Consider the following 27,759-nt stretch of genomic DNA (forward strand, 5'->3'; position numbering starts at 1 on the left):
CGTACTAACCCTGTAACGCCTAGTTGTTGCCACTGGATCACTGCATAGAGAAGATGACTGTAGTGTGAAAGGAAAAGTCAGAAACCTTTTCTGTGTACATTAACATTGTTTCAGTATATTGCTCTATATTCTATGAAAGTTCTAAAGAAAATATTAAATTTTCCATCTATTAGAGACATGCTTGGACAAACACTCCAAGAAAACCCATTATTTTTGAGATCATATCTTCAAACATTAAAGAAATCTGGTGTTTTTATCAGATTTATAGAAGAGAATGACAGAAAATTAAGTAGTTTTCAAAAGACATCCATTTCCTCTAGTTGCTTATTTAAACCTGACCACAGCAGGAGGTGCAGGTACTGAAAGATAGCACCCATCTCAGAACAGACCATGGACTTATGTATATTACTACAAAACTAACTAGTACATTGATGCTAAACTTTCAACACTTTCTGTTGCCATTAAAAAAAAAAAAAAAAAGACTTAGAAAAAGCAAGTGTCATAGCTGCTATGTTTTTTCTTTATATCATGCAATCAGGAAACAGAATTAATTTGAAATTTAAAACCCTATATAGGCAGAACAGAGTAACTCGCACGTTATTCATTAATTTTGTCAAAGGCAACCCTAGAAGCAAGAAAAATAATTGTAACTACTAGCTGTAATCATTTGCAATGTTACAGAAGGAGAGAAAAGTCCGCTTCATATAGCATAAGCAAACCTAAGTATATATATTTTATATGCATTAAGAAATTAATATAGGAAGAGGAGACAGACCCGAGTATGGTAGGAAGGAACTGGTTTATTATATCTAAGGCTGCTATAATTTCTTTGATCGTAGTAAATTCCACTCTGTGAGGGGAGGAAAAGAAAGAGAAAACAAAGATTGCATCTGTAGATCTTGTTAAGGTAGAAATTTTGTTTACATTGCTCAATGTTCCCAAGCTTACAACTGGTACAGAACACTGTAAAAACGTTCCCTGTGGTTGACCCCAGAACCATATAACTTTCTGAAGCAAATAAAGTGTAAAAACTTCCCCAAACCACTTGTGTACTCTACATATCAGTATTACCTGTGGCTTAATACCATGCCCAACCAAAACCAGTAAACATCTTTCGGGTTTTTCTCCCTAATAAGAAAGCCCCAAAACATTTACCTAAACTCTGACAAGCATAGCATGAAATACTTCAAAAACATTTGCCAAAACCTGCTAATAATTTAATCTTTTTTTTTTTTATTAGACAGCATAGTGAATCAGAGTATTTTTGGAGAGAGAAGGTCAAATCCCTAATTTAATGTAATTTAACAAAGGAACAATGCTTGTGTTATCAGTATTAATCTGTACCCTACCACTGCTCCTTACACCAAGAATGCATGAAAGCCTAGCAATTACACTTCGGCTGATTTCTGTTGGGTTTTGACATTTTCTACACAACCTGCATATAAGCATATGAATATGTGAGGAAAAAGAAAATTAAAAATATATGTATACACATATAAAGCAGGAGGAAAAAAGTAAGAGTTGAAGATATGGCAAAAAGCAGCATTTTCAGAATGCGGTGCTTCATATCACAGTAGGCCACAGGAGGCAGAAAGATTTATATTACTCATTTCAAGAACTAAGGGAATAGGAAAATAGCACCTCAAAAGTGGACTGAGAAATGTTGTAATACAAACAATAGGTAAACAAAAATCATTTCAGCCTTGTCTCAACACAGACACCTACTGCTGCTCCGATTCCCTCAATCTGACACACCTGCTAAGCAATCAGCGCCAAAACCCTCTGAAAAATTACATTCAAAATATGTATTAATTATGTTATGCACTGAACTTTCTAGAATAGTTTTTGGAAGATCACCACCATCTATGTGCCTCTCTCAAGGGTTTACTGGGTTAACATCAAGGTTTATGGTAAATTCAATCCATTTTGCACCTACATTTAAAATATCTCTGTTTGATAGAGGACAAAGCGTAAATAATAGAACACGTATCTCTATGCTGACAGAATGCAATTTTATCTGGAGAAGTGCACTTTTAGGTGGTTCCAAAAGCCTTCCCCAGGCCTCCAGGAGAACATGACTTCTATCCAGCTAATTCCATTCATGGTATTCCACTGCCATGAAGAGTTTCCAACACTTAACTTCAGGGCAGAATTTGGTCAATACTAGAGGTTTCTTTTTCCTGAATTCATTTATCCATATGTCAGCTAGCTAATAAATTTATCTGTAACTGTATCAGCATGTAACTCCACACAACGTATTTATAATAAACATTATAGTAGAAAACTAACCAATAAATCCCTGTGTGAGTGACCAGCTTTCTTCTTGGAACTGTAAGATTCACTGTAAGCGTAACTCTAAGAATAAAGTTTAGAAAATTAATACCACTACAGAACATTATCAATTTTAAAATATAAAGAAGTCAAACATGAGGATTTAAGATTTTTATCACCTACAATGGAAAAAAACCCAGAAAATTTTAACAACATGATTAGAATAATAAGCCATACTTCTATTGCTGTGTAAAAAGGAACTGGTAAGTGCAGCTACAGCCAACCTTATCTCTGATTAACACAGACTTGGCTTAAGGCAGTGGTCACATTTCACAGAAAATGTAAAACCAATAAACAAACCCAAACAGCTTAACATGACAGATTATTTTAAGCACTATATTGTGTCTGCTTATCCGTAGCGAATTGAGATAACACTGCTGTTTAAATTCAGTTTTTAAGTTGTCCCTTTCAGTGGCGCTTGTCTTTGCTTAAGGCAACACACAGAGATCTTTTTGGGCATGCCAGTAAGAATGTGATGCACTCTACTATCATTTCATAACTATACAGTAAAGGTATACAAACCATCTACTTTTTCTCAAGACTGAATTAATTTTCCGTTAGATTAAGTTAAAGTTTCTATATGGAAATGAAGAATACAAATACATGCATATGCACACTTCCAGTATATTATCCAGTCTAATCTGTACAAGTCACTTCACTACAAAGTTTAGAATAACAGGTAAATAATAAAGAGTGCTTACTGCGAGACAGCTCTCTGTAATATGTCACTTCATTACATTTTCTCCCAGAAGTAGTTTATACATACATTCTATAGAAAGTGTTAGAAACATACTGCTATTCCAGGTCTGAAAGTGTGATAGTATAAATGCATATACTTCTTCAAACCAATTAATTCCAAGAAGCTAGTTAGTGTCGTTACACTTTCAAAACAAAGCACAAAAGCAGTCTTCACTCAGAGATATGCAAAGTGTCAACATACAGGGGCCGAGTATCTTGCAGATCTATCCTTAGCACTGTCACACTGAAGTGAAAGAAAATGATATCAAAATTCAAGGTTTAAAAGGAACCAACCAACCAAAACCAAACGAAAACCCCCAAACCCACCGATTTTTTGTTTTCCCAAATAATTATTAAAAAGACTTCAGAGGAAATTACAAGAACACATATTCTACTAATGACAAAAACTTATACATGAGTGATTGTCATTTATTCAATCTAAAGGGCATTCTGAGGCTGGAATATTTTAATAAAAGCACAAAACAAAACAGAAATTGAAGGTAGCTTGAGAAAATTACATGATATCCTAACAGCATGCTAGAGCACTACCCAGTGTAATTTGCAACATGAGAACCACTGAGAGGATTACAAGAAAGGTAATCTCTTCTTGTCTATCGATACATCTGAAAACTCCTTCTAGAGATCAAATTGACACCAAAAATTCCCTGATTTTAGATTTTTTAATTTGTTTTTACATTAATATAGGCTAGGTTTAGTTCTTATGATTTCATATTGGGTTTATATTATCTTAATAGTTCAAATATATCCAATACTCATTACTCATAAGTAATAAGTCTATAAATTACATTCATAATATTAAATTATACCTTTTTGTGTTGCTTAAAGTATTACCACATGGAACCCATAAGTCACTGTAGCAGCTTTAACCAACTTAACAATTTCTTCTTTTATTTAACCAGTTTTAATATTCACTTTTTACCTACCAATAAGCAACCTTCATACTGAAGAATGGAAATACAATATGCACTCACATGATTATCATCATCACAATGACTGATTTATACCTGTAATACCTTTACTTCACTAGTAACAGCTTAACAGCCTACTAACAAATATTTAGGTTGCCTAAACTAGGAATACCACAAAATATACAGGAATACCCATTTCTGAAAAAGTAAAATTTCTGTTCGTATTCCAGCCTTAACTGCAGTACTACCACTGCAACATAACTGAGAAAAAAGGTCTCCTGCCGTACCTTTCAGCAACATCTTTGTACCTAGCAAGGTTGATGCAAAATCTGTGCCATTTCACTTTTTACTTCTCTTTTGCGGCCATTAGAAGAGACTGGAGAAACTAATTTCCTTCAAACTTTAAGTTACCTTTAAGACAGAACACTTATCACTTAAAATTTTCTCTGAGCCCTCAAACTTGCAATCACTGTTGGACTACACCAATAATGACTTCAGGTGAAGTTCCCAATGACCAGAAAAAGGAAAATAACACCCATTTTTAAGAAGGGGAAAATGGGAGACCCAGGGAGTTACAGAGCAGTCACTTTCACTTCTGTGCCAAGAAGGATCTTGGAGCAGATTCTCCTGGAAGGCATGCTAAGGCATGTGAAAAACAACAAGGTGCTTGGTGACAGCCAGCATGGCTTCACTAAGGGGAAATCCTGCCTGACCAATTTGGTGGCCTTCTATGATGGGGCTACAGAACTCACAGATAGGGGCAAAGCTGACACCATCTACCTGGAGTTGTGCAAAGCATTTGACACTGTCCCACACAACATCCTTGTCTCTAAATTGGAGAGACATCAATTTGATAGGTGGACCACTCAGTGGACAAAGAACTGGCTGGCTGGCCGCATGCAAACAGTTGTGGTCAATGGCTCAGTGTCCAGCTGGAAACCAGTAATGAGTGATGTCCCTCAGGGGTCGGTGTTGGGACTGATCCTGTTCAACATCTTTGTTGGTGACATGGACAGTGGGATTGACTGTGCCCTCAGCAAGTTTGCAATGACACCAAGCTGTGTGGTTCGGTTGATACACTGGAGGGAAGGGATGCCATCCAGAGGGACCTTGACATGCTTGTGAGGTGGGCAGATGCCAACCTCATGAAGTTCAACCAAGCCAAGTGCAAGGTCCTATACCAGGGTTGGGGTAATCCCAGGCACAGCTCCAGGTTGGGAAGAGAAGAGATTGAGAGCAGCCCTGCGGAGAAGGACTTGGGGATTTTGGTCAATGAGAAAATGAACATGAGCCGGCTTCAGTGTGCGCTCGCAGCCCAGAAACCAACCGTATCCACGACTGCATCAAAGGAAGCGTGACCAGCAGATGAAAAGAGGTGATCCTGCCCTCTAGTCTGCTCTTGTGAGACCCTATTTGGAGTATTGTGTGCAGTTCTGGTGTCCTCAATGTAAGAAGGACATAGAGCTGATGGAGCATGTCCAGACGAAGGCAGCAAGAAAAATAAGGTAGCTCGAGCACCTCCCGTATGAAGACAGGCTGAGAAAGTTGTGCTTAATCAGCCTGCAGAAGAGAAGGCTGTGTGGAGACCTCATAGCAGCCTTCCAGTATCTGAAAGGGGCCTACAAGGATGCTGGAGAGGGACACTTCATCAGGAATTGTAGCAACAGGACAAGAGGCAATGGGCTCAAACTTAAACACGGGACGTTCAGGTTAGATACAAGGAAGAAGTTCTTTACTGTGATGGTGATGAGGCACTGGAATGGGTCACCCAAAGAAGCGGTAAATACTCCATCCCTGGCAGTGTTCAAGGCCAGGCTGGACAGAGCATCGGTTGACAGGGTCTAGGGTGAGGCACCCCTACCCTTGGCAGGAGGTTGGAACTGGGTGATCTTCAGGTCCTTTGCAACCCAAACCTTTCTATGATCCTACACACCACTGCAGCAGTTAATTACCAATTAATTACATCTTCTATTAAGAAGCATGCTTTCACCAAACCACTGCTTTGGTAAGTAGACACAGAAAATGTTATATGAACACATCAAAGCATGCTCATTCCAGGCTACACACCACAAGATCTCTCCTCCTGGAGGTACCTGCTCTGCTCCTGTGAGAGCCACTGACATCCAAAGAACTCTTAAGAATGAAATTACAAAAATACATAAATATGTAATTTTAAAAAGCTCTAATAACTGTTAGTCTTCACCGAAAGGCACAAAATAACCAAAGCAGTCAAAGAAATTCCAGGTGAATCCCCCGAAAATGAGCTCAGTTAAAGGTGGATTACTTAATCTCCACTTTAGCAAATTTTTTATGTTAACCAAGGCAAGAACAGCTGAGCAAACCTGCACCAGCTAAGAAGTCTGTAAGTGATGTCACATAGCATATTTTGTATGCTTTTTCTATAAACCATTTACTGTTCACAAAGGAGTCAACACTAGCGGATTTAAATGATTTGGTGAACATATTTGTGTGTAAATGATAGGAATGCTTAACACTTGCAAGATGTTACACACAATTCAGTTAATCAAAGATAACATCTGATTGCCAAAACCTCTCAGTAAGTGACCATCACTTGGGGTTTTCTGAAGTCACACAAAGAAACAGCTTGTTCCACCTTCTAAAATAAACAAACCCAAGCCTTTCATTTTAGTGGTTTGTCCCTCTCCTGTCCTACGTATCCAGATCAAAGATAAGCTGATTTTCAGGCAGCTTCTAAAAACAGGTAATTGTTTACAAATGCTCAGTAAAACCATTCTTTAGCACCATATTTGACCTAGAGAGATTATAAGAGAGAAGAGCCAATAAATACTTCTGTTAGCAGCTTTCAGGATACTTGGCATCATTCAGGTAAGTCTTTGTCACCTATGAATAATATATTCCCACATTCTCAAAGAAGTAAAAAATGGCATCCTACCAAACTCTTCTTCAACTTGTATCCTAAGGTGCTACTACTTTTTCTTCCAGAAATATTACAGAAACCCAGCAATACTTTTAAGTAAGCAAGAAAGGACACAATAATGAGCAGATGAGCATCAGCATCAGTTTGGAATGAAAGCCCATGTTACAGATCAGTATTCCTCATCTTTAGGAGGTGGTACTGATTCAGGATCCCCCAGTCAGTAGAAGTATTTACTTTATCAAATATAATTTTCCTGTTCATGAAATTTCTGACATAGGGAAAAATGGAAAAGAGATTTTTTTTTCTCATTAGACTTACCTATCAAGACCAGTGTTTGACCATTAATAGCACCTTCACATCTGACAGTGAGATCTAATGTGCAGTAGCAATCATAAGACAGTTGAAAACTTAGAAATCTTAATCCCCTACCATTCCAAGACAAGCCAGTTAATTCTTACTATCTGAAGCCTAAGTCATTACTATTACTCAGTTTTTAAAGAAAGAAATGAAACACATTAGACTGGAATAACACTGAAAGATGACACTTTAACCTCATCATTAAATATATGCTACCCCAAATAACTGATTGTTGAACTACATATATTTCCAAAAACCTACTCAATTATTTTCAGCAACTATACTGTAAATAAATACATGTAGTAAAGGAAAAAGAAGCACAAGGTACTCATAGTAAAAACAGTCAATTAAAATGTGACAACTGAGATTCTTTTTAAATGTAAAGATGTTCATATATAAAAATAAACCACCTTAACACTGATAGAAATAGAACACCAGATGAACTTTAACATTATGTGTGATAAAACGTTAACTCTAAAACTGCTAAAACATGGAAGACTAAAAAAGCATCGCCCACTCCTTAAGAAAATGAAACCAAAACCAAAAACATTTTTTAAAAGGCCATGATGACAAAGTATACAGTTTGAACACAAACCAAATATGAATGTCGACTGGACCGGTGAGAATACCTGGCCCTCTCTGAATCTTCCTGAGAAAGAAGAAATGCAGAATTATTTCATTTAAGAAAAGAGAAGATGACAAAGTAAAAACAAGCAAGGGCAACATGCTGTTAGCACCTGTAATGCTATGTATTATTTTGAATAAAACATTGTGGCAAGTGAACCTATTCAAGTCAGAAGAACTGTGATTTCACCTTATGTGGATAGGTATGCCAACATACTACATCAGGTGATGTAAATAAGGGGGGTTAATATAGTTAATAATTAGTGTCCAGTAGTCAATCTTCTGATTACTGTATTAATGAAGGAAAAAGTACAAGATGTTTAAAATTATGACACTAAAGTAAAAATTAAATAATTTAAAAGCATTACAAAATTACATTAGTAAGAAATCTACTATACTATTACTAGAGTCAGATTGTGAACATTTTACAAAGTTGTTTAAGCCCTAAGAGATTATCTTTCTCAGTTCCCTCACACATATTTCAGATTTTCTCCTCTATTCTAGGAACAAAGCTTCTTAAGCAAATAGATCAATTAAGTTCTATAGGTAATTCTGCTCTACAATGACAGTGAAAATAACAAACCCAATTTATGAAATCTGGGGGAGGACAACTAGCTAAGGCACCTCAATACCTTTTGTTCTGTTGAAAGATCAGAGAATGCTAATTTTGGTTCACACAAAGGAACATAATAAAGCAGGACAAAAATACAACTAATTTAAACATTAAAACGTTTCACGTGCCATAAGCTCCTCAAATTTTTAGTTACAGTACGTAAGCGTGTTATGAATAACCTTAAACTATTCCATTTGGGCTCTAGAACTAGAAACCCTTCCTTAAATGACTCACTTCCTACAGTTTTCAACATGCAAACTATTCTAAAGATTGTAATCCAATTATCTATAGGGTTAAAAGCTCGGCCTCCAGATGACAGATGGATACCTAAAGTCTGGCTTTCATACTGCTTATGGTCCCTTGGTTATTTCTACAATATCACTGGATACACATTTAGTATTATCTTGTGACTGTTCAAGAGGCCTAGTTAATAACTCCACAAGCAGATAACATCACCAAAAGAGTGGGGGGGAAGAGAGGTTCATTTCAAGACATTTTAGTCTTCCTCTCTACAGTGTTTATTTTGATGTTTAAAATGAACATTTATGCTCTATAACCTTTCAATGCATCACAGTCAAATCACTGCCAGTTTTAAATACAGTTTGTGCCTGTGGTCTGAATGGACAAATACCTGTTATTAACATCTGCAGCTTTCAAGCAGTTTGCTATTTATATAACATTCCTCTTAAGTGATGGTGTAACACCCCAGCTAATAATTCGGTCCTAATAATGCAGAACTTTAACTTCTGATACAATTTTCTGTAGGTAATTTACATAAGGTAAAAAGTCTCTGCCTGAAACACAATTAGGAAATAGAAAGCCAGTGTTAAGTGTTCAGCATATTCAGGCTAAAGGATAAAGGAAGTACTACAGTACATACTGCAAACACAGCTGCTGCTGCTAGCTGTCAAGCTTGATTTTAAAGAATTTAAAGTTTTAAAAATGCACTTCATATAAAACAGAGCTTAGGTCTCCCGATCCGGGAAAGGAGTGCTCAGAAACCTCCTGCAGATGTGCCTCTTGAGCATGCAAAAAGAAGGTGGCATTAATTTTGAAGCAAGATTGCTCACAGATGTAATCTGTCTTCCATAGTTTGGGAACCCTTGCTCTCCAGCAAAAAAGCATTCAAATGTGCATTCCACCAAGAGATAAGAGGAACCTATGTCACTCTTTATAAGTGACATGAGAACTAATATATACACAGATGTCAGCTACACAAAGAAACAATATAAAGTCAGTAAAACTTTTGTTGAATATGAAATTCTAATGACAGTTCTAGGATTTCCCAACAGAAGTGTCGATTAACTGTCACGGTAGTTTTAACTACTTGAAATTATAGTTAGTCTCTGCTTGTATTATGTAAATCTTCTTGATTCAAAATATCCACAGCACAAACACTTCCTTATAAACATAAAAAGAAACTCATCTCCCATGTGCCTAGAAAGGAACTCTCTAAGGAAACATGGCACTAAATTAGTACAAATAGAACAGCAGCTTTCTCATACTGTAACTCAACTATCTCCACTCCTTCCTACTTTGTGGATTTAATCTAAATAAATGAACAGTCAAATGCTTGTTCACTGAAAAAGAGGGTTAAGGGTAAAAGGATGGAAGTGATGCATGGGGTGGTGGGGTTACCCTCCCCCCTTTTTAAATCTTTTATGATTTTTCTTTGTAAGTCATAGAAATTACTCAGTCATAAGTGAAAAGACCAGCATTGCCATGTTACCCAAAGAGGAAACAAATAACTGCAAGTCCACTAAGAAAAACAAGTAAAAACCCCAAGCCTCACAAGTTAACTACAATAAAAACATTTCACTGTTGAAAAGATCTTTAGCTAGATTGAAACTAATGTAATTTCATTTTCAATATTCATGACTTCAAGCCAGCACCTGATGGAAACAAAAAAAACACTTGATTTTTAAGGAAAGCATCTCATTACTTAGTATGCTTTTTGCTGCCATAAGGTACATTGCATCTCCACATTCACATATAGTTTTAGATGTAACTTTTTCCAGTAATAAAACATTTGGAAATGACACACAGCAAAACATTCGTAAATTACTTCCTCCAACTCTCGTGTTAGTTCTCTGAGCAGCAAACCCATGCACAACAGGTGGTTTTAGCCTACCATCCATTTCTGGATATGAGCCCATTTTCTATCATATGAATGCTGAGAAAGCTACAGAAGGTAAAAATAAAAAACAAGCCATTTACAATACAGATTGGACATGAGACTGGATTCTTAAATCAAAAACTTGAAAAAACCCAAGTTAATTGCCATGGAATAGTCAGTATTATATCAGATACCTACGGCAGTTCGAAGAATGACAGTATGGAATAATGAGAACCGTGTCAAAAACTGAGGCAATATGTTTTGTGAACTGCAATTGTTATTACCACAGGAAAAAAAAATAAAATCAGTATTTACATGGATTTGAATGTAATCATGATAAATAATAAATTCTCTTTTTTTTTCATCTATGTCAATACCCGAACCATGAAATACTCAGACTGCTGAAAATCTAGTTCCTAGGGGGGGTTTTGCTCAAGAAAATCAAACTTTTTCATTTTAGGAGAAATACAGAACTACAAGTGTAAATATTAGCTCTTTGGTTTGGGGGTTGGTTTTTTGGGGGTTTTTTTTTGGGGGGTTTTCTTCCATAATAAAGATCCTGGCAATACCTATTTATTGTAAATACTTTTGGTATCATCCATATGGGAAGAAATTGACTGAAAACTGCAAATCCAAAGTCACATATCCAAATTATGGTCACTAAGTATAAATGCATTAAAAATTCTCTCTACTTTTTCACAGTAGTTTATCCTATACATTAAGCAGTGCTCACATGTGGAAAAGGTCACATTTATTATTTATCCTGTGCTGCCAGTTATCCATATTTACATGGCTCTTTTGCACAGCAACAAGCAGCAAAGAAACTGCCTTAAGTAATTGTTCTTACAAAAGCACAGGAGTCACCAGCTGACTCAGCCACAAATATTGTCATTCAAATCCAGACAATATTAAACTTCACATTAGAAGTTGAAAACTGTTCTTCTCTATGCAGAATTACTTATGCAAGCCTGAGTTCTGACAGTGTTATCATATTCTCTCTTCTTCTCATTTTAATCAAATAAGCAGTAATAGGAAAGCCTCAGCCCTCTAAATATCTAAAGAAACATTTAGATTAATCTTTGTCCAATTTTGATTGCTAGCATTGAACTTACTGTATTTGTTAAAGGTATAACATCCAAACATTTGATTGTGCCTGTAAAGCTAGAATTTAAAATCACATGAAAAATGTTTTATTTTTCATATGAAAGAAGAGCACCAAAAGCCTATTTTATATAGCATGTTTTTTCTACAACATGAATGAAACTATTAAGAAAGTTGAAAACCAATGGTCACATGAATGTTTTGTGAGGTGCTATCCAAAGGTAAATACAAAGCAAATCATCCTTTCAAATATATAACCCAAGGGGAAAAAGGAAAGGATGGGGCAGGAGAGAGCAGCTAACAGTTGCCTGATGCTGAAAATACCCAGCACGGAGCTGAATTGCACCAAAAGACAAAACCTGATGCAAGTGCATTTAGAGTTGTACTAAAGGTTTGCAACAATTTCTGAGGATTTACATTACCTCTTTTTGCTGCCGCTCCAGCTCTCTCATACGTATATCTCTTGCTTCTGCTCGAGCTGCCCGTTTGGCTGCAAGCCTGGCTTCTGCCTACAAGTAAATTGGAAATACTGAAAGTTAAGGACACTTTTTTTGCATAATGGTTTGAGTGCTGTACTTAATAATGTCTTCATAAAACCACATTAAGATTACTATTTATATATATTGTGATGTTAGAAAGAAATCAGTTCTCAATGAAATTCAGAAAAAAAACCCCTCAGAACTCCTAACACCCAAAACATTTAATTTTATACAACTTCTTAAAACTGGAAACTTCAATTAGTTTCAAATAGGTTTTTGCTTTTTGTTAAGGATACTTCTTTCCTGATTTTGTCACTATCACAGCATAGATTTATGTAAAGCATAAGAAACCTGTAAAATTTGTGACAACTGCAAGTAACTGTCTTTTACCGTGCTTCCAGAAAAAGGAGGGGATATTTAACACAGTTCTGCTTTACATGGTGATTAAACTACAGGTACAAAAATATCTATCAAATAATTACAAGAAAGAATGCAAACACATTGCAGCTTGATTACTTAAAACAGTTTCCTTTAACTTCTAATGACGCTCATTAAGACTTTTTCTATATTTTGCACACAGATGAAATTATCCCAAGTCTGTGTCAGCACTCTTGACTGCCACAATGCAATCCTTTTTCCAAGCAGCATAAAGCTACTCTTCTTCCTACCTGATGACAGCACACAGGAAGAGTAAGGGAATTTCCATGCAACAGGAAGTCCTTTCTCACTTGCAGCCCTACTCTGTAAATTGACTGTAATCACAGTTCTGTGGCATATAAACATCCACATAGGCATTTATGTGGCACAGAAAAAGAAAGGACTCAAACAGCTGATAAGTCTAGGTTTAGTTCTGTCTGTAGCTCAGCAGATATGCACATCTAGCCTTTAGACTTTGGCAAGGCTTTAACATCTCTGAACATTTATCTTTAATCAAGACAGAAAGTTCATTTGTCTACTGATCCATACTAAAAAACAAATCACGTTTCACCACTCTCTCCCAGTCCTACAGCCAGAGACTTAACTTCTACATTCCTGTAGTAGAAGCAGAAACTCCATTTCTTCCAATTTACTAAACCCTTGATAAAATACAGGGGAATTCTACAAAAAAAAAAAAAAAAAAATCACCACCAAAATCAAACCATCTCATCTTTTCAGAGAATTTTTTTAGTTAAAAATGGTTTGGTGTTATGTTAATTATTAATCTGAGCAACCATATTTCTCAAAATAGTACACAATTTTAAAAAGATAAAGAAGCCAGCAAGTTAACTGAAAGCACAGCTCTTGGGCTTTGCTCACAAAACCTTAGTGCAAGAGCCAAATTGTGTTACCATTTGATAGGCCCTCATACCCAATAACTCTTTATTCTCAGCGGAATTGTTAGAAAGCAGACCTTGCTATTTATAGAGCACTCAAAAATCTTGGTAACTATGTCATTCTAATTCCATTAGCCTTTGAATTGAAAAGCATTCCAAATACAACCCTTATTCCTTGTTATTAGGAGTTTGGGAGTCAATTCATATTGCTTTCCAATGCTTAACTTGCATTAAACAAATTTCAGTTTTAGAAAACTACAGACGGACCACTACAGTCCTGATTTCAGTTTCACGAGACAATCCCTATTTGTTATTTGGAAAGGTGAAACTTTCCACAGGACAGGAGAAACCGTCTTCTATACCAGCTGGCTTACACTCTTCGTCAATCTAAGGAAGCTAACAGCTTCAGAATACCTCACTTGAGACACTGAATAATATGGAAAGTGCACTGCTTTCAGAAAAAGGATGGACAGATCCCTGTTCCTGGGTAAGTACATCACCTTTACTTTTCCTTGGTTTCAGTAAGCACAGGGAATTCAATGCCAGGAACGATAACACACAACAGAATACAAAGTGTGTCCTAAAGAAAGAGGTCTGGTAACTCAGAAGCTCTTGTAATAAGGCAGTAATTCGCTCTTATGTGGATGTGCTTTGCTTAGCACAGAGGCATTGCAGGACAGCTTGTCTCAATGCAAACTCCCACAGCAAGAAAAACTTATGAAATAACTCTCCATGAACAGTGCCAGTCCTACAAGAAGTGAAGAAAGATTGAGAAAATGAAAGAAATCTCAAAGAGGAAGTACTTTAACCAAACCCTTCACATCCTACAACAGAGCCCTTATCTTCCATTAAATATTTTCGTGACGTATCAGATTCAATCAGTGCAAAAAAAATTAGTACACAGAAATGAATTTATTGGATCAGTACCAAAGAATTTTTTACACAGTTTCATAGAACACAGGTATTTGATGGTACCGAAAGGAAGAGACCAGATTTTTTTTTTTTCCACATGTCCCATAGAACAAGGAAATCTCAATTTTGTCAAATTAGAGCAGTGAGAAATAATCAGATTAGTGCTTTCTGAAATCTGAACATTTGGAGGAAAAAACCCTGAAGCTTCATACACTACACTAGGAGTCTTTGCTAGTACTACAAACTCCTAGAATTTCTAGTGCCATTTTGTGACTGCTCTGAATACCAGAGCACTTTGATGCAGGTCTTTCATGCAGATGATCCTGAGTGCCAGTCTTACATGTTCAGCATACTCTGTTCACCTTGTCTTAATACCTAGAACACCTTTTAGGAATGTTTTACTCATAAAACATCTGACTTCTGGATTATGGGACTCAATTCAACTGTTGTAAGCAACATCTGCTAAAAAGGTAATTTCAGAACAGGAAGCTGAAGAACAGAACTCCCTTTGACAATAAAAAGATAAGCAAACCATGTTGCAGAGATAATGGCCCCAGAACAGCAAAGTACATCTACTCTATATATTCAGGCACTGACAAATGGCATGCCTTATGTCAGCAGGGTAACTCAAAATTTCTCCAGCCTCAAATGATAAGGTATATGCACAGCAGAGTAAAATCAGATGTTATTTAAAGACAGAGCTTAGTTTTCTTAGCTAGCCTCTACTGTTACAGCCCAAGAAATGCATTCTGTTCCTTTAAAGTAAGTATTCTTTAGAGTAAGTTAGCTAATATGATGAATTACAGCTACTAATTCAATGACAACAGCTGCTGTCTGACAATGAGGGCCAGCTTCTCCTACACAGACTGAGGGATTAGCAACCTGACAGCAGTACATATTGTGATAATACCATATTCATAATGAAATACAACTACACACTCTATTTTAAAATTGGGTAACAATTTTAAGACTCTTAAAGTGCAGCCTCGGTATGGCAGCAGAAAAGAAGCAATGGTGCTATGCAGAGCCTCAAAAACATGTATACAAAGGTAACAAACCATTTAATTCTGAAATATGTTGAGTTCTCTTCTCCCCAACAAGCCATGAAAGGTGACCCTCAATACGCCAAAAAAATGCCAGAATATTAGAAAGGGCAAAAAATAACTCCAATAAGAAAAGTCAGAAGGAATATTTAGAACAATTCAGATAGGTTTTAAGAATTATTAATAGACATAAAGCAGTTAAAGACAATATGAAATGCCTAGCCCTTAAATGGTATGCTGATTAGTGTAAAACTTTCAGTTATTTTAATCAGATTTAGATTAATATCAGAATCCTGAATGAGTTTCATGAACTTTCCAGCAAGCTGTCTACCAGTTCATTTTTGACAGAAAAAGAGGGAAGACTTCATATACATTAATCCCTGGAACAGACATATTCAACTCTTACCTCTGCAAGGTAACACCTCTAGCTGTGAGACCTCATATTAGTTTAACTTAGCATTAAGGGGGGAGGGAGAACCTTCACAGAATCACAGAATCAGTGAGGTTGGAAATGACCTTTAAGATCACCAAGTCCAACCACTCCCCAGCACTGCCAAGGCCACCACTAACCGATGTCACTGAGGGCCTCATCTACACAGTGTGTGAACACCCAGGGACAATGATTCCACCAGTGCCCTGAGAAGCCTGTTACAATGCCTGAGCACTCTTTCCTGCGAAAAAAAATTCCCTAATATCCAATCTAAACCTCCCATGGCACAGCTTTGTTCACTTTTGTTTAATTTACACTTATGCTCAAATTTTAATTGATGGGGTTAGCGATGGAAGAGAACAAAGCCCCAGAGTAGTTTTAGGTAAGATAATACTTATGACACCTTGCTATTGAGACTTTTCTTTCCAGGCTAAGTTGCAAGCTGATGTTATTATACTGGTACCATGTGGAGAATACTCAGAAGAAATTAAAAGCCAAATTCCTTCTCCTTTCTTAACTATTCTCCAAAAAAAATACGAGATAGAACTTGAGAGTGAGACAACACATGACCCTAAGCCCCACACAGAACATACCTGGCAGGGCAAGAACTTCCACCAGGCTTGGTGAGAACACAGCTTTCTGGAAAGTTACCAACTAAATGAAAATACTTTATTTTTGCTAACAGACCATTTCCTATGCCTACAGCCTACAATGGCTGCATCTGAAAACATTTTTCAAAGATCTGTCACATACACACTTTACAAACACAAGTGTAAGTATTATACACACACATATATATAGATAACAGTTTACATTACAAGGCCAATTAGAATCCGCATTTTGCGCTCATTTATGCCAAGTATGGCGAGCAGCTTCGTAGATGTCTAGCTTAAAGCTCCTGTATCCACTTGCATACAAACAGTACTACGGCTTTTGTTTCCAAGTCACAGCACTTCCAGAAAACCTCAACTCCAAATAGACATCTGTAAAACTCTAAATTCCATCAGCCTCCTTCCTATATCCAGTGGGACAAAATTCCCTTTTGTACCAACTTCTTGATAATTGCATTTTTGGCTGGTTATCTCCAACTCCCTGTTTTTCAGGTGGTGACGCTGTTAAGGAAGTTCTGGTATGGTATACATACTAGGCTTATTTTGACAGAAATGTGACTTTTCACATTTGAAATAGAATGCATTACAGATACCTGTTAATAATGACTACTGCTCATCCAACACTAATACACTATATTCACCATGTACTGCACATTGCAGTGGAATAAATTTTGATTTTTTTCTTTCTCTTTTAGTTTTAGACCTGAGATAGCAACTGGATTATTCATTTGTCTTTAGCTAAGATATATAACTATACATAGAAATATCTGCAAATTTTAAAAGTGATCTTGTTATGTTGCACTTACCATAAAATTAATCTCATTGTATAAACATTTCAGTAAACATCTTACTAAAAATACTCTTAGTTTATATTAATTGGGATATTTTTGGCTAATTACACTTCTTAATGCTTGTGTTAAAAAGTACTTTTTCAGGGTAAGGAGACTGCTTTCATCCCTACTTCTGAATTTCAGAAATTAGAAATTAACCAACCTCTCTGGCAATGTTACTCAGAGCTTCATCTTCTGCAGAAAACCTGTCTTTCACAGGAGTTCTCTTCCGTCCTGATCCAGGAGTTCCCATTTTTATTCTCTGGTTCTGTATTTGCAAAAACATACAGGAAAAAGATCAGTTTTCAAATACACAATTAAAAACAATTCACACCCCCAAATGCAAAAAACTTTCCAATTCTTTAGCTATGTAATACCTAAGAAACCTACATGACACTGGCATAAAGTTATCCAGCAGCTGTGTTTCTAGGAAAACTTAATCATAAAGCCTTGTGGCAGCTTTACAGGACATCACTGCATCCCACAAGGTACACACTCAGCATTTTTCTGTTAAACAGAACTCATCAGTTTACCTACAGGTTCAAAGTTACACACAGCTGTAAACTGCTCCTTGCTCAGTGATAATACCTATATATGCTGTTGCTTTTTACAACTCCTAAAAAAAAAACCAACAACCAAAAAAACCCCCATAGCCATTTGTCCTGGGTTCAGGACAAATCTATGGCTGTGAAGAAAACCTAAAGGCAACAACAGGTTCAAGAACTAAACTTACAAGATCAGTCACTACAGCTCTCAAAACCAGAAAAGATAGATCAGCAGACAAACTTCAAAGCATCCAAGCAGGTAGCTGTGGTTTACTGACATTGTAATGCAGCTGTTCTCATTCACCTGCAACTGAATGAGATCTGTAGTCTTCTACTGACATAGAAGTTTTACTATAGTAGAAGTAAAGATGTTTCTAGACAAACATTCTTTTGCCTAACAAGATTCATAATCTGGGAAATAAGAGAAACATGCTAGTATCTTATACCCACTATAATACATAAAATGCCCTCTTATTCTTCTTCCAGAAACCTGTTATTAATTGCAAGGATATAAAATTCACCACGAAAGCAAAACATTGTGCATACAGCCACAGACAGCAGCACATTACTCAAATAATCTATTCAAATACCCTAAAGAAGCCCTACTTCCAGACATCCAGTTCCTTCCAAAAGTCAGATCAGAATGTGGTGCTAGTCCAGCTATTTGATATAAACAAGATAAGTATCCCACATAAGGCTTGGGAATACATCTTATTTTGAACAAGATTTTCTTCACAAAAATAAGAGGTCTAAAAGGGAACTATCTGCTACCCTTTTAAAACTAACTAGTGCAAGAACTATCTTTCATACTAGATCTAATCATCAAGTGTTCAAGAATTCCTTACAGTTTAATTGGGGAGAGGAAGTGTGTGTGTGGGAGAAACATGATGGGTATTTTTCTTTATAACTTTATGTCACTAGCCCTCTCTTCTCCTTGCAGGCAGGAAGTCTTTTATCCTGCTTCAAATTCTGCAGGTATCTTACTGTTCTTAATGTGCTCAGACAAGAAGAAACAGGTATTTGCTGATGAGACAAATGACAACTAAGACTTGAAACTAGATGCACCCCTCTCCTTCTTAAAAGCTCCTGCATAGCAAAGATACAACAATTATGCAATACTCTTATTCATTTCCAAGTTGCTATTCTGAGACCAAAGCTGAACATATTCAAGTATTGCAGGTGCACAACTCCTTCATTGTGTAAAAACCACCAGATGACCTTACAGTGTTTGTAGATCAGTAGCAGAAGAATAAAACTGCAGTATTTGAAGGCAACACAGATGCACTTTTATCATCCATTAACAAACACACTCCTGATGAGGAAGAGTGGACATAAGTACCCCTGCTGGATTCCATCCATTCCTCCACAGGCTGCTTGTTCATTTTGCACCACAGAGTGTTTGGATAAAATAGAGGCATTTGGACCAACACACAGGACTCACCAGCCAGGGAGTGTTTCTGCCATCTGCCTGCAGCTCATGGTTCAATTTATTTGTTACTCCCCCACAACATGAGGTTTTTTTGCTACTGTTGTTTTTCCTTTATTCTGGTGTTAGACAGCAGCACACTTTCAGGAAGAAACACAAGATTCGAGCCCCACTCTTATCAGTGGTTGGGATGGGTCTTGGAAGTAAGACAGCAGAGCTCAAAACCAGGGTGAAGAGAGACTCTGAGATAAGGCCCAAGACAAGTATTCCCACCGTTAACCCATTTGGTAAAAGTCTCTGTTTAGTCTCAAAAACAAGCAAGCAAACTTACCTTTTGTATTCAGACTGACATATATATATATATATATATATATATATATATGCAGAAAGCAATTTGGAGACCTCTAAGGCAAACTCAAGACCCAAGTCAGTAATTGCTAGGAATTTTTCAAAACTCCAGTAACAATGGTACTGTTCCACTCGGGCTATGATCAAGGGAAGGAGTGTTCCAGGGCTGTCAGGGGATGACTGATTACCCCTTCTCTTTCTTTCCACTTTAGCGGGACAACAGGAGCCCCTGGTACAATCAGTGCTTCCCTCCTTAGCCTCATAAAAGCTCCTGGTATGGTTAAGGGACACTTCAGCACCCAATACATTACACAAAGGCCAAGGCCTGTCAGAAATTCCTGAGATCCTGGAGCAGCCCAGAGTATGGGGGAAGATGTACCACCACAATCCATCCCATCCTTGACACCAGCTGCACCTAGGCTCTATCAGGGTTTAGAAAGCAAGGGGGTCCAATCTGTACCTCATGACTCAGTGTGTGTCTCCCTTACCCTTTGTGCCTTTGGTCTGTGTATCAATTGTCTTTAGCTGAATTTTACCTCGATTTTGCTTTGTATACTTCATCCATGTAATAAGCAATAGAGTGAACCTTGCCATCAAATCCTGCTAAGTTGTGCCTTTATAAATCATATTAAAATAGCTCTTGCTAATACCTTTGAGGGTTAATCTTTGAGTAACCACTCATTTCACGACACCTTTCTAAACTATAAAAGATGATAAAAGCAAAGTATGTTACAATCTTCAGCATTAACAGTTCAGAATTCCTGAGTCACACCTATGACATGTTTATTTCTTACTGTAGGCTGGGTCACATATTGTATTACATGACTGATGAAGTGACATCCTGTTGTATCTCATTCCAAACAGGTGTATGAAGTTACCAAACAAACCAGAAGACCAGGGAGGAAATCCCTTAAGTTCCCTCTTATTCGTCTTTACTTCAGGCACATACAAATTTTACTTCTCCCCCAAGTCTCTGCTGTCTACTCTTCTTCCTATTACCTTCTAACTAAAGGTTCTCTTTGTTTCTTTCTCACTGTCTAGGAAAAAAGTGTGACCCATCTTACACAAAACAGAAGCTACGCTACAATTTAAGGTCCTATCACTCACCACCTTCAATGGCACCACCACCTGTTCTGATGCCTGGGTCTATGCCAGTTTATTTGGCATCACATACATGCAAGGCATTCAGATACTACAGTGTGAGCTGGCTATAAATACACAGACTGAAACTTCCCTTTTCTCTTTCAAGTAAGACCAAAAGGTAATTAAAATTCACCTACCAAGAAACAATCTCTGTATATTTGATCCAACACAGAAAAGTGCCCTGCCCTAGAACCACTCAGCCTCAGTTTCCTGATAAATACTGGAATAAAAGCCAGCAGCCCTGCATTTCAAGTCCATAGCCACAAACAGCAGTTTAAATCTTTAAGGAAGTAAATTCTTTCAATCCCGAGAAGGAATTGCACCTTCTATCCATAATATCCATCCAAAGTTTCTTGCAGCTTCAGCTGCCCATTTGCAAAGTTAGTGGTTTTTATCTGCTACAGACCTTTAAATATCTTAATTGAGTGGACCACAAAGGAAGTTCTACAGAATACTGCAGTGGGGGTAACTGACCCTACTGCTGGTAATTATCTTTGACACATGACAAGACAGATAAACACTACTGGGAAGTTGTTCATTATAAAATATAATCTGATTAATTCTACAGTATGAATACATAAATACCTAAGTTTGTTGGAGTTTTATCTGTCTCTTAACAAACAAGACACAGAACTAAACATTTTCTGAACAAACCTTAAAGATATTACAGAATATATAGTAATAATTTGTGTGATTGATTTCAGTTACAAATTGATTCAATTTCAATTAGTGGCTAAATACTTTTTATTTCATAAGTACGGAAAGGCAGTGAAGCCAGCAGGAGAGAGGAACAGTAAAGCACAGGAAGGCTGGAATTTCTTGAAATCAGAGTCTAAAAACTCAAAAGAGAAAGCTCAATGAAGGTTACTTGAACAAATAAGGTTCAAAAAACATTAACAGATAAAGAAGATGAATGTAAGAAGCAGAAGTAAAAAATAAAACATTCATTGCCAGCAAACCAACCACAGGTTGCTAATAAAGCACAAACAGTGGTCATTCATTCTGATTTTTGACAGTTCCACAAATGTTAAATATAGTTCAAAATATGCATGAAGTACAGTAAAAAGAGCAGAAGCTTTTTCAAACAGCTAGCTAAAAAGAAAGATCTAAGAAGCAGGAGTGCTATGCAATGATTTTGCAGTTTAAATTAAAGAATCTAAATACACTTCATAACTGAACACTTGCTCTTTACTTCACATGAATTCAGCTGCTGAATGAAGGTATGAATGCTACCATACCCACAATTAAAGCAAACTTCTAAAAGTTTATGTGCTTGGAAGAACAGGGGAAAACCCAACCCAGCAATTTTAAAGAACTGTCTCATGAAACTGCAGCTCTAACAACACAAAATTACAAACAAGCTAGAGGTATTATTACTGTGAAACAGCAGAAGGAGCATTCATATTTGAGAAAGAGCAGAAAGACTCAAATTGGAAATCAAAATCTTGCTTGCTGAACTTTCAGTGATTTGTCAAAGCAAATGCTAAAGACCACACAGGAATAAATGGACACAGAATAAAAATACATTAATTCACTTAAAATTAAGCAAGACTAACACAAGAGTCTTCCCCGGAAGAATGCCCCTCTACAAGGGTATGCTCTTTGGAATTACTGCTGTCTGTCCATGTGCCCAAAAGTACCTCAGAACAAAAAGGAGATGCATGATCACAGTGTGATCATGACCCAACAAAGGAGCATGTGGAGAGCAGGAAAGGGAAATAAACAGGATTTTGATGAAATAGTTTTAAGGACTCACTTAGAATTTTCATTTAGAATAACCTTGTTCAGAAAAAACAGAGCTATTGCAAAAAAGAGCTGCTAATATCAGGAAAAGAGCCTAACATTAAAGGCAAAAAGCAAAGACCGAGAAAAGCGTATAATTACTGTCTGCCAAAAGATTACAGTGCTTACCACTATGATGGAGGCAAAGTTATTCTAGTTCATGCATAGTGTTTCCATTTTAAAAAACCTGTTCATCTCTAATCACAGCCCACTTCAGAAACTGTTGGCACAAGGTTTCTGCTCCGAGCAGACAAGCTGGTGTCAGCTTCTTCAGGAAAAAAGTTGTTCTTTGGATAGTTGACAGCTCACAACTGCACAATTTACCCCTTTAATGCAGTATATTTGCAGTTTGCCATTTTAAAACCTGAGAAATAGAACTTCTCACGAGTTCCTGGTATTTAGCAATAGAATGACAGTTCCCTAGAGAAGGTGGAAATCCTTCAGTCTGTGTTATGAAGCTAGCGATTAACAGAAGGTCACCAGTTGAGACAACCAAAAAGCCATTGCAGAGTCTGCGAAAGTGTTGCCTGATGGAGCTTGTAAGGTACAACTACGCCTGGTTAGGGCTGGTAAACTTACAGTAATGCAACACAGTAACTGTAACAATGTAGCCTCCAGAGACACCAAAATATCTTTGGTGACCTACCTCAGCCTTTGCAAACTACTAAAGTTCTAAGACAACATCATGCAGTGATGCAGCTTCAAGCAGTGGTACTTAATTTATGAAGCATGAGTTCTCTGCCAGTCAGTTGCTAACAGCTGCACTTGCGGATACCACTAACTCACGAAATAAAACATTGCATACAGGAGATTAGCATCAATGGCAAGATGCATCTGCAGAGCTCTTAAAATGGTCACTCAACAGAGGATCTCTCAGGCCACAATGTAAAGCATATGTATGTTTCAGAGAAGCAGTGCAACAGTTGGGACTTTTCTAGAATCAGTGCTACCACAAACGCTGAAGACCCACAAAAAAAAATGTAAAATCTAATACGATTTTAAAATATAAGGAAATAACAGTACTAGAACAAGCACTATGGAATGCATGATAAAAAGCAAAGCCACAAGAACCTTCAATAAGTGTTTATTCTAAAATGGAACAACCATTATTTTTGCACTGTTGACTTTTTCAAAATGAGTATCCTTTCTGTCATTTAGCAAAAGAATGATTCAGGACTTATTAAAAAAAAAATCAAAACAAAACACTGCTACTATATTGAGGCTCCATTTCTATTTTTTAATGAAACAAACAGAGAACCCCATGGTAACAACCCACATTCTGTAACAAGCTGCAACTATTTAAGGTATTTTTCCATTACCAATTTAATACACTCCTACACCCTGTTCTACTACTGCTACAGCTACAGTACAACAAAGAAAACCTCCTGAAGAGCAAGACAAATTCTCCTGGGTACTCCTTAGAGCTTTCTCCACTTGCTGTTTCTTCCATCAGCAGGCACCACTTCTGCTGACTGTTTCTCTGGTGTAGTAGCAGGCTGGTCGGATAGAAACACTTGGCCCCACTGACTCTTTGCGAGGTGCCCCTCCACCTCTTCCCTGGAAGCACCTCTTAACTGCATGCCCAAGAAAAAAATAGTAACTTTATCATCTCCACAAGCAGACAGTACTATTTACAGAAACTATTTTTCAATGACATGTAATGCGTAAACACAAAGTGTCCATTACACTTGCGTGTTACTCACTTTCCAGATGTTCAAGATAACAGATTTTGATTTCCCAGGAAGTTCATAGAATAATTTCATTACTTTCTCAGAAAGCATCTCTAACCATTTTTTTAATCACTATTGGACTGTACTGATCTATAACCATCACCACGCACCTTCAAATCAGGTTCTTACAAATACAATCACTTAGTATCAAATCTGTTACTGGTTTCTAATCCTCTGCTGGCATCATATACCAGAAGTATTCAACTGTATATGATACCATTCTACTTTTTTTGGCTATATGCACATGCCAACTTCAATGCTACGTGAAAGTCTAGATGTCAGCATGTTCTAGAGATCCTCACTAGTTGCAGCCCAATCTCAACAGCACCTTCTTAACGCTTACATGTGTTGAAGTACTATGTCATCTTCAGCAACAATTAGAGTCATTAAAGAAAAAATAAAAAGCTCATCTGGAGTCAGTTCACAAGAAGTACTGATATTTAGGGCAACAAGCTTACACATGACAAATTTCATAGAATCATAGAATGGTTTGGTTGGAAGGGACCTTAAAGTTCATCAAGTTCTGACCCCCTGCCACAGGCAGGGACACCTTCCACCAGAGCAGGTTGCTCCAAGCCCCATCCAACCTGGCCTTGAACACTGCCAGGGATGGGGCAGCCACAGCTTCTCTGGGCACCCTGTGCCAGAGCCTCAGCACCCTCACAGGGAAAATTTTCTGCTTTACACCTAATCTCAGCCTCCCCTCTGTCAGGTTAAAGCCATTCCTCCTTGTCCTGCCCTCGTAAAAAGCCCCTCTCCAGATTTCTTGTATGCTGCCTTTGGGCACTGGAAGCTGCATTAAGGTCTCCCTGGAGCCTTCTCTTCTCCAGGCTGAATAAACCCAGCTCTCTCAGCCTGTCTCCATAGCAGAGGTGCTCCAGCTCTCTGATCATCTTCATGGCTCTTCTCACACTTTTTCTACCCACAAGTTCCCAGCTACAGCCAGTAATTCAGTACAGGTGAGTGGATTGACACTCCAAGGTAAACTTCTCCAAACCCAAGGAACACAAAACAGCAAAAAAGCATGTCACATACATCAAAATATTCCGCAATGCTAGAGCGCTTTTCATGTGTTCCTGTATCATCACTAAGCAATTACATTAAGAAAGGAAGCAGATGTACATTAAGATAACTGTTTCTGAGCCCCAATACATTTAGTTACAGCACTTTACAGCCAAGACAATAAATGCTCAAAGAACTCATCACAGAATAGTTGATTTAATTTTACAGGTAATTTATGACCAAACCCCCACACACCTCCAAAGATGTCTGATGCTAACACTGGTACTTTAAAGAGGTAAAACTGATCCTGGACTTCTCTCATTTCAAGCCAAAAATGTCTGCAAGTGTCTCTAAAATGAGGGAGTCACCGAGTAGATCATACAAATTCAATGCAGTACTGCTTCATCTACAAAACGTTTTTATTATCAGTGAAATACATAACACTTCAAAATATCATGCCAGGATTCAAACTGGAAATCACTTAAAACACGTGGAGCAGAGAGCTCTTTTCAGGCTCCTTCCGAACTCACGAATGTGTCCATCTCTCTATCATCATCAACACTCTTTGCGATCATAGCAGCAGGGCATACAAAGAAAACAAAATAAAAGAAACTATGGACTAAAATAAAACAGAAAAGCCCAAGTAAGCATCTGAAAGCCTGCCTGAACTATACCACAACTCCACCGAATGGGCACGCCCTGCTTGCTGCTCTAGGGAACTGTGAGGCTGTGGTAACACGCTTCAAGGAAGTGCGAAAGACACCGAAATACAGCTGTGATTTCAGGTTATCTGCTTTTCTCTCCTTCCCCTCTTTCTCCCCCTCATTCCGCCCTTTCCACTCAGTCCCGGACGGTGAACGGCACCTCGCCGCAGGCCTGCGGGCCGGGGGCGATGAATCGAGCGCGGCAGGCGGGAGGGAACAGCCTTGCCGGAAGGGCTCGGCCAGTGCCGGCTTCCCCTCTCCGGCCCTGACAGTGGCCGCGGGGAAGGCGGCCGCACACCGCTGCTGCCGCCGTTACCGTTTCGCTTTCTGTTCTCCTGCCTGGCGAGGGAGTCCCCGCCGAGCCCTCCCCGCTCCTCTAAACCCGAAGAACCGGGTTCCCACCCTGCTTCCCCGCCCGGGTTTATACGTACATGACACCCTTCCCCCCTCCCCGCCCCTCACCCTCTTATCCGGGCCCCAGGGAGCCTTACCTGCGGGCCAGCCTGCTGCAGCACCAGAACGCCTTTATAGAGAGAGGGGGACCGCTGCCTTCTCCTCTCCCCGCCTCACACGGGTGCGAGGGACTCGCGGGTCCAGGAATCGCCGCAGGCTCCTTCCTTCCCTCACTCCCCACACCCAGAGCCCAAGGAAAGGAGGCAGAAGCCGCCCCAGGGTGAGCGCGGTGCCCGCAGGGCACGGACCGCCCAGAGGCCGCAGCAAGGCAGCTGCTGCCTTTCTTCACCCTCCCGCCCCTTCCCCGACAGGGGCCGCAGGAACAGGAGCCTTGGCAAAGACTAGCCGCAACACTCCAGGCCGCCCTCCTCCTCCCCCGCCCCGCGCTTTTGCCTCCTCCCCTTCAATGCTGGGCGGTTACAGCCGCACCGAAAATGCGGCTGGAAACAGCGATTGACTCGGAGCCCAGGAGGACGGAGTCGGCACGGAGAAAACAGCGAGCGGGCGGCGAGAAGCGGCACACGGACACCGGCACCGTCCCTCACGCAGGCCAGCAAACCGCACTGCGCAGGCGTGGGGCTCGCCGCCAGGGAGGAAGGGGCGAGCGGGCGGTGGGCGCGCATGCGCGGGGCAAGCGGGCGCGGCAACGGGGCGCTGGCGGGTAGTTGTGTGGGGAAGGGGGAGAAGGCTTTACTGCTGAGGGGAGGTGCGGTCCCGGGCGGCCCCCGTTAAGTGCGGTGCCGGAGGGCAGGCGTGCTTCTTTTTCCTGGTTCTCTGTTCCTCAGTAGGCATCGGAGGGATGGGGTCGTGCTTTTTGGTGAGGAGAAGAGGGATGGCTCCCGCCGGCGGCCAGATTTCCTTCTCGGCCCGCCTTATCACTGGGTAGGCCGGCTGACTCACCGCTGTGGTGGGGCGAGGTAGGTCCGCGACCTTCTCCTTTGTGTTTGCTGCTCGGTTTTAGCTGGGGGTTGGTTTTATCGAGTGGCGTTCCGCAGCGAGAGCCGCGGGAGGCAGCAGCCGCCTTCACAGAACCGGAGTGGAAACGGTCGCGCACCCTGCGAGCCCCGCCAGGCTGCACTTCTAGCTGTAAGTCTCCAGTGCGGTGTTCACCTGGCACTGGAAGCTTACATGGATGGGTGCCAGGCTGGGTGTGGGGTGAAAATACCGCGCAAGCATTGACACCTTATCTGGTACAAATGCGACCTGACTTACGAACTATCAACGCATAAATGCAACCTAGTATCCTAATTCTTCCGGACAGCATACCTAAAGAAATTATTATACCAGTAAATTTATTCCA

The 27,759-nt window shown here is 39.0% G+C and overlaps 1 protein-coding gene across 20 annotated transcripts in view; it reads right to left on the reverse strand.

Moving 5' to 3' along the window:
* Positions 1-27,228, reverse strand: part of LRRFIP2 (LRR binding FLII interacting protein 2) — a 51,331-nt gene extending 24,103 nt beyond the window's left edge. For 5 of the 20 annotated variants that reach the window (XM_065665750.1, XM_065665749.1, XM_065665753.1 and 2 more), the window contains exons 1-10: positions 26,498-27,228; positions 17,490-17,594; positions 12,131-12,217; positions 10,623-10,673; positions 7,850-7,903; positions 6,066-6,131; positions 3,272-3,313; positions 2,290-2,355; positions 776-850; positions 10-57 (exon numbers count right to left, since the gene is read on the reverse strand). In XM_065665750.1, the coding sequence (XP_065521822.1) occupies positions 10-57; positions 776-850; positions 2,290-2,355; positions 3,272-3,313; positions 6,066-6,131; positions 7,850-7,903; positions 10,623-10,673; positions 12,131-12,217; positions 17,490-17,579 (579 nt within the window). In that variant the 5' untranslated portion in view covers positions 17,580-17,594; positions 26,498-27,228. The remainder of the gene's footprint in view (positions 1-9; positions 58-775; positions 851-2,289; positions 2,356-3,271; positions 3,314-6,065; positions 6,132-7,849; positions 7,904-10,622; positions 10,674-12,130; positions 12,218-17,489; positions 17,595-26,497) is intronic. The other 15 variants (XM_065665757.1, XM_065665755.1, XM_065665758.1 and 12 more) reach the window with 12 other exon arrangements.
* Between the last annotated feature and the right edge of the window lie 531 nt (positions 27,229-27,759).

This window comes from Lathamus discolor, chromosome 2 (genome assembly GCF_037157495.1).
Source record: "Lathamus discolor isolate bLatDis1 chromosome 2, bLatDis1.hap1, whole genome shotgun sequence".
NCBI lineage: Eukaryota > Metazoa > Chordata > Aves > Psittaciformes > Psittacidae > Lathamus > Lathamus discolor.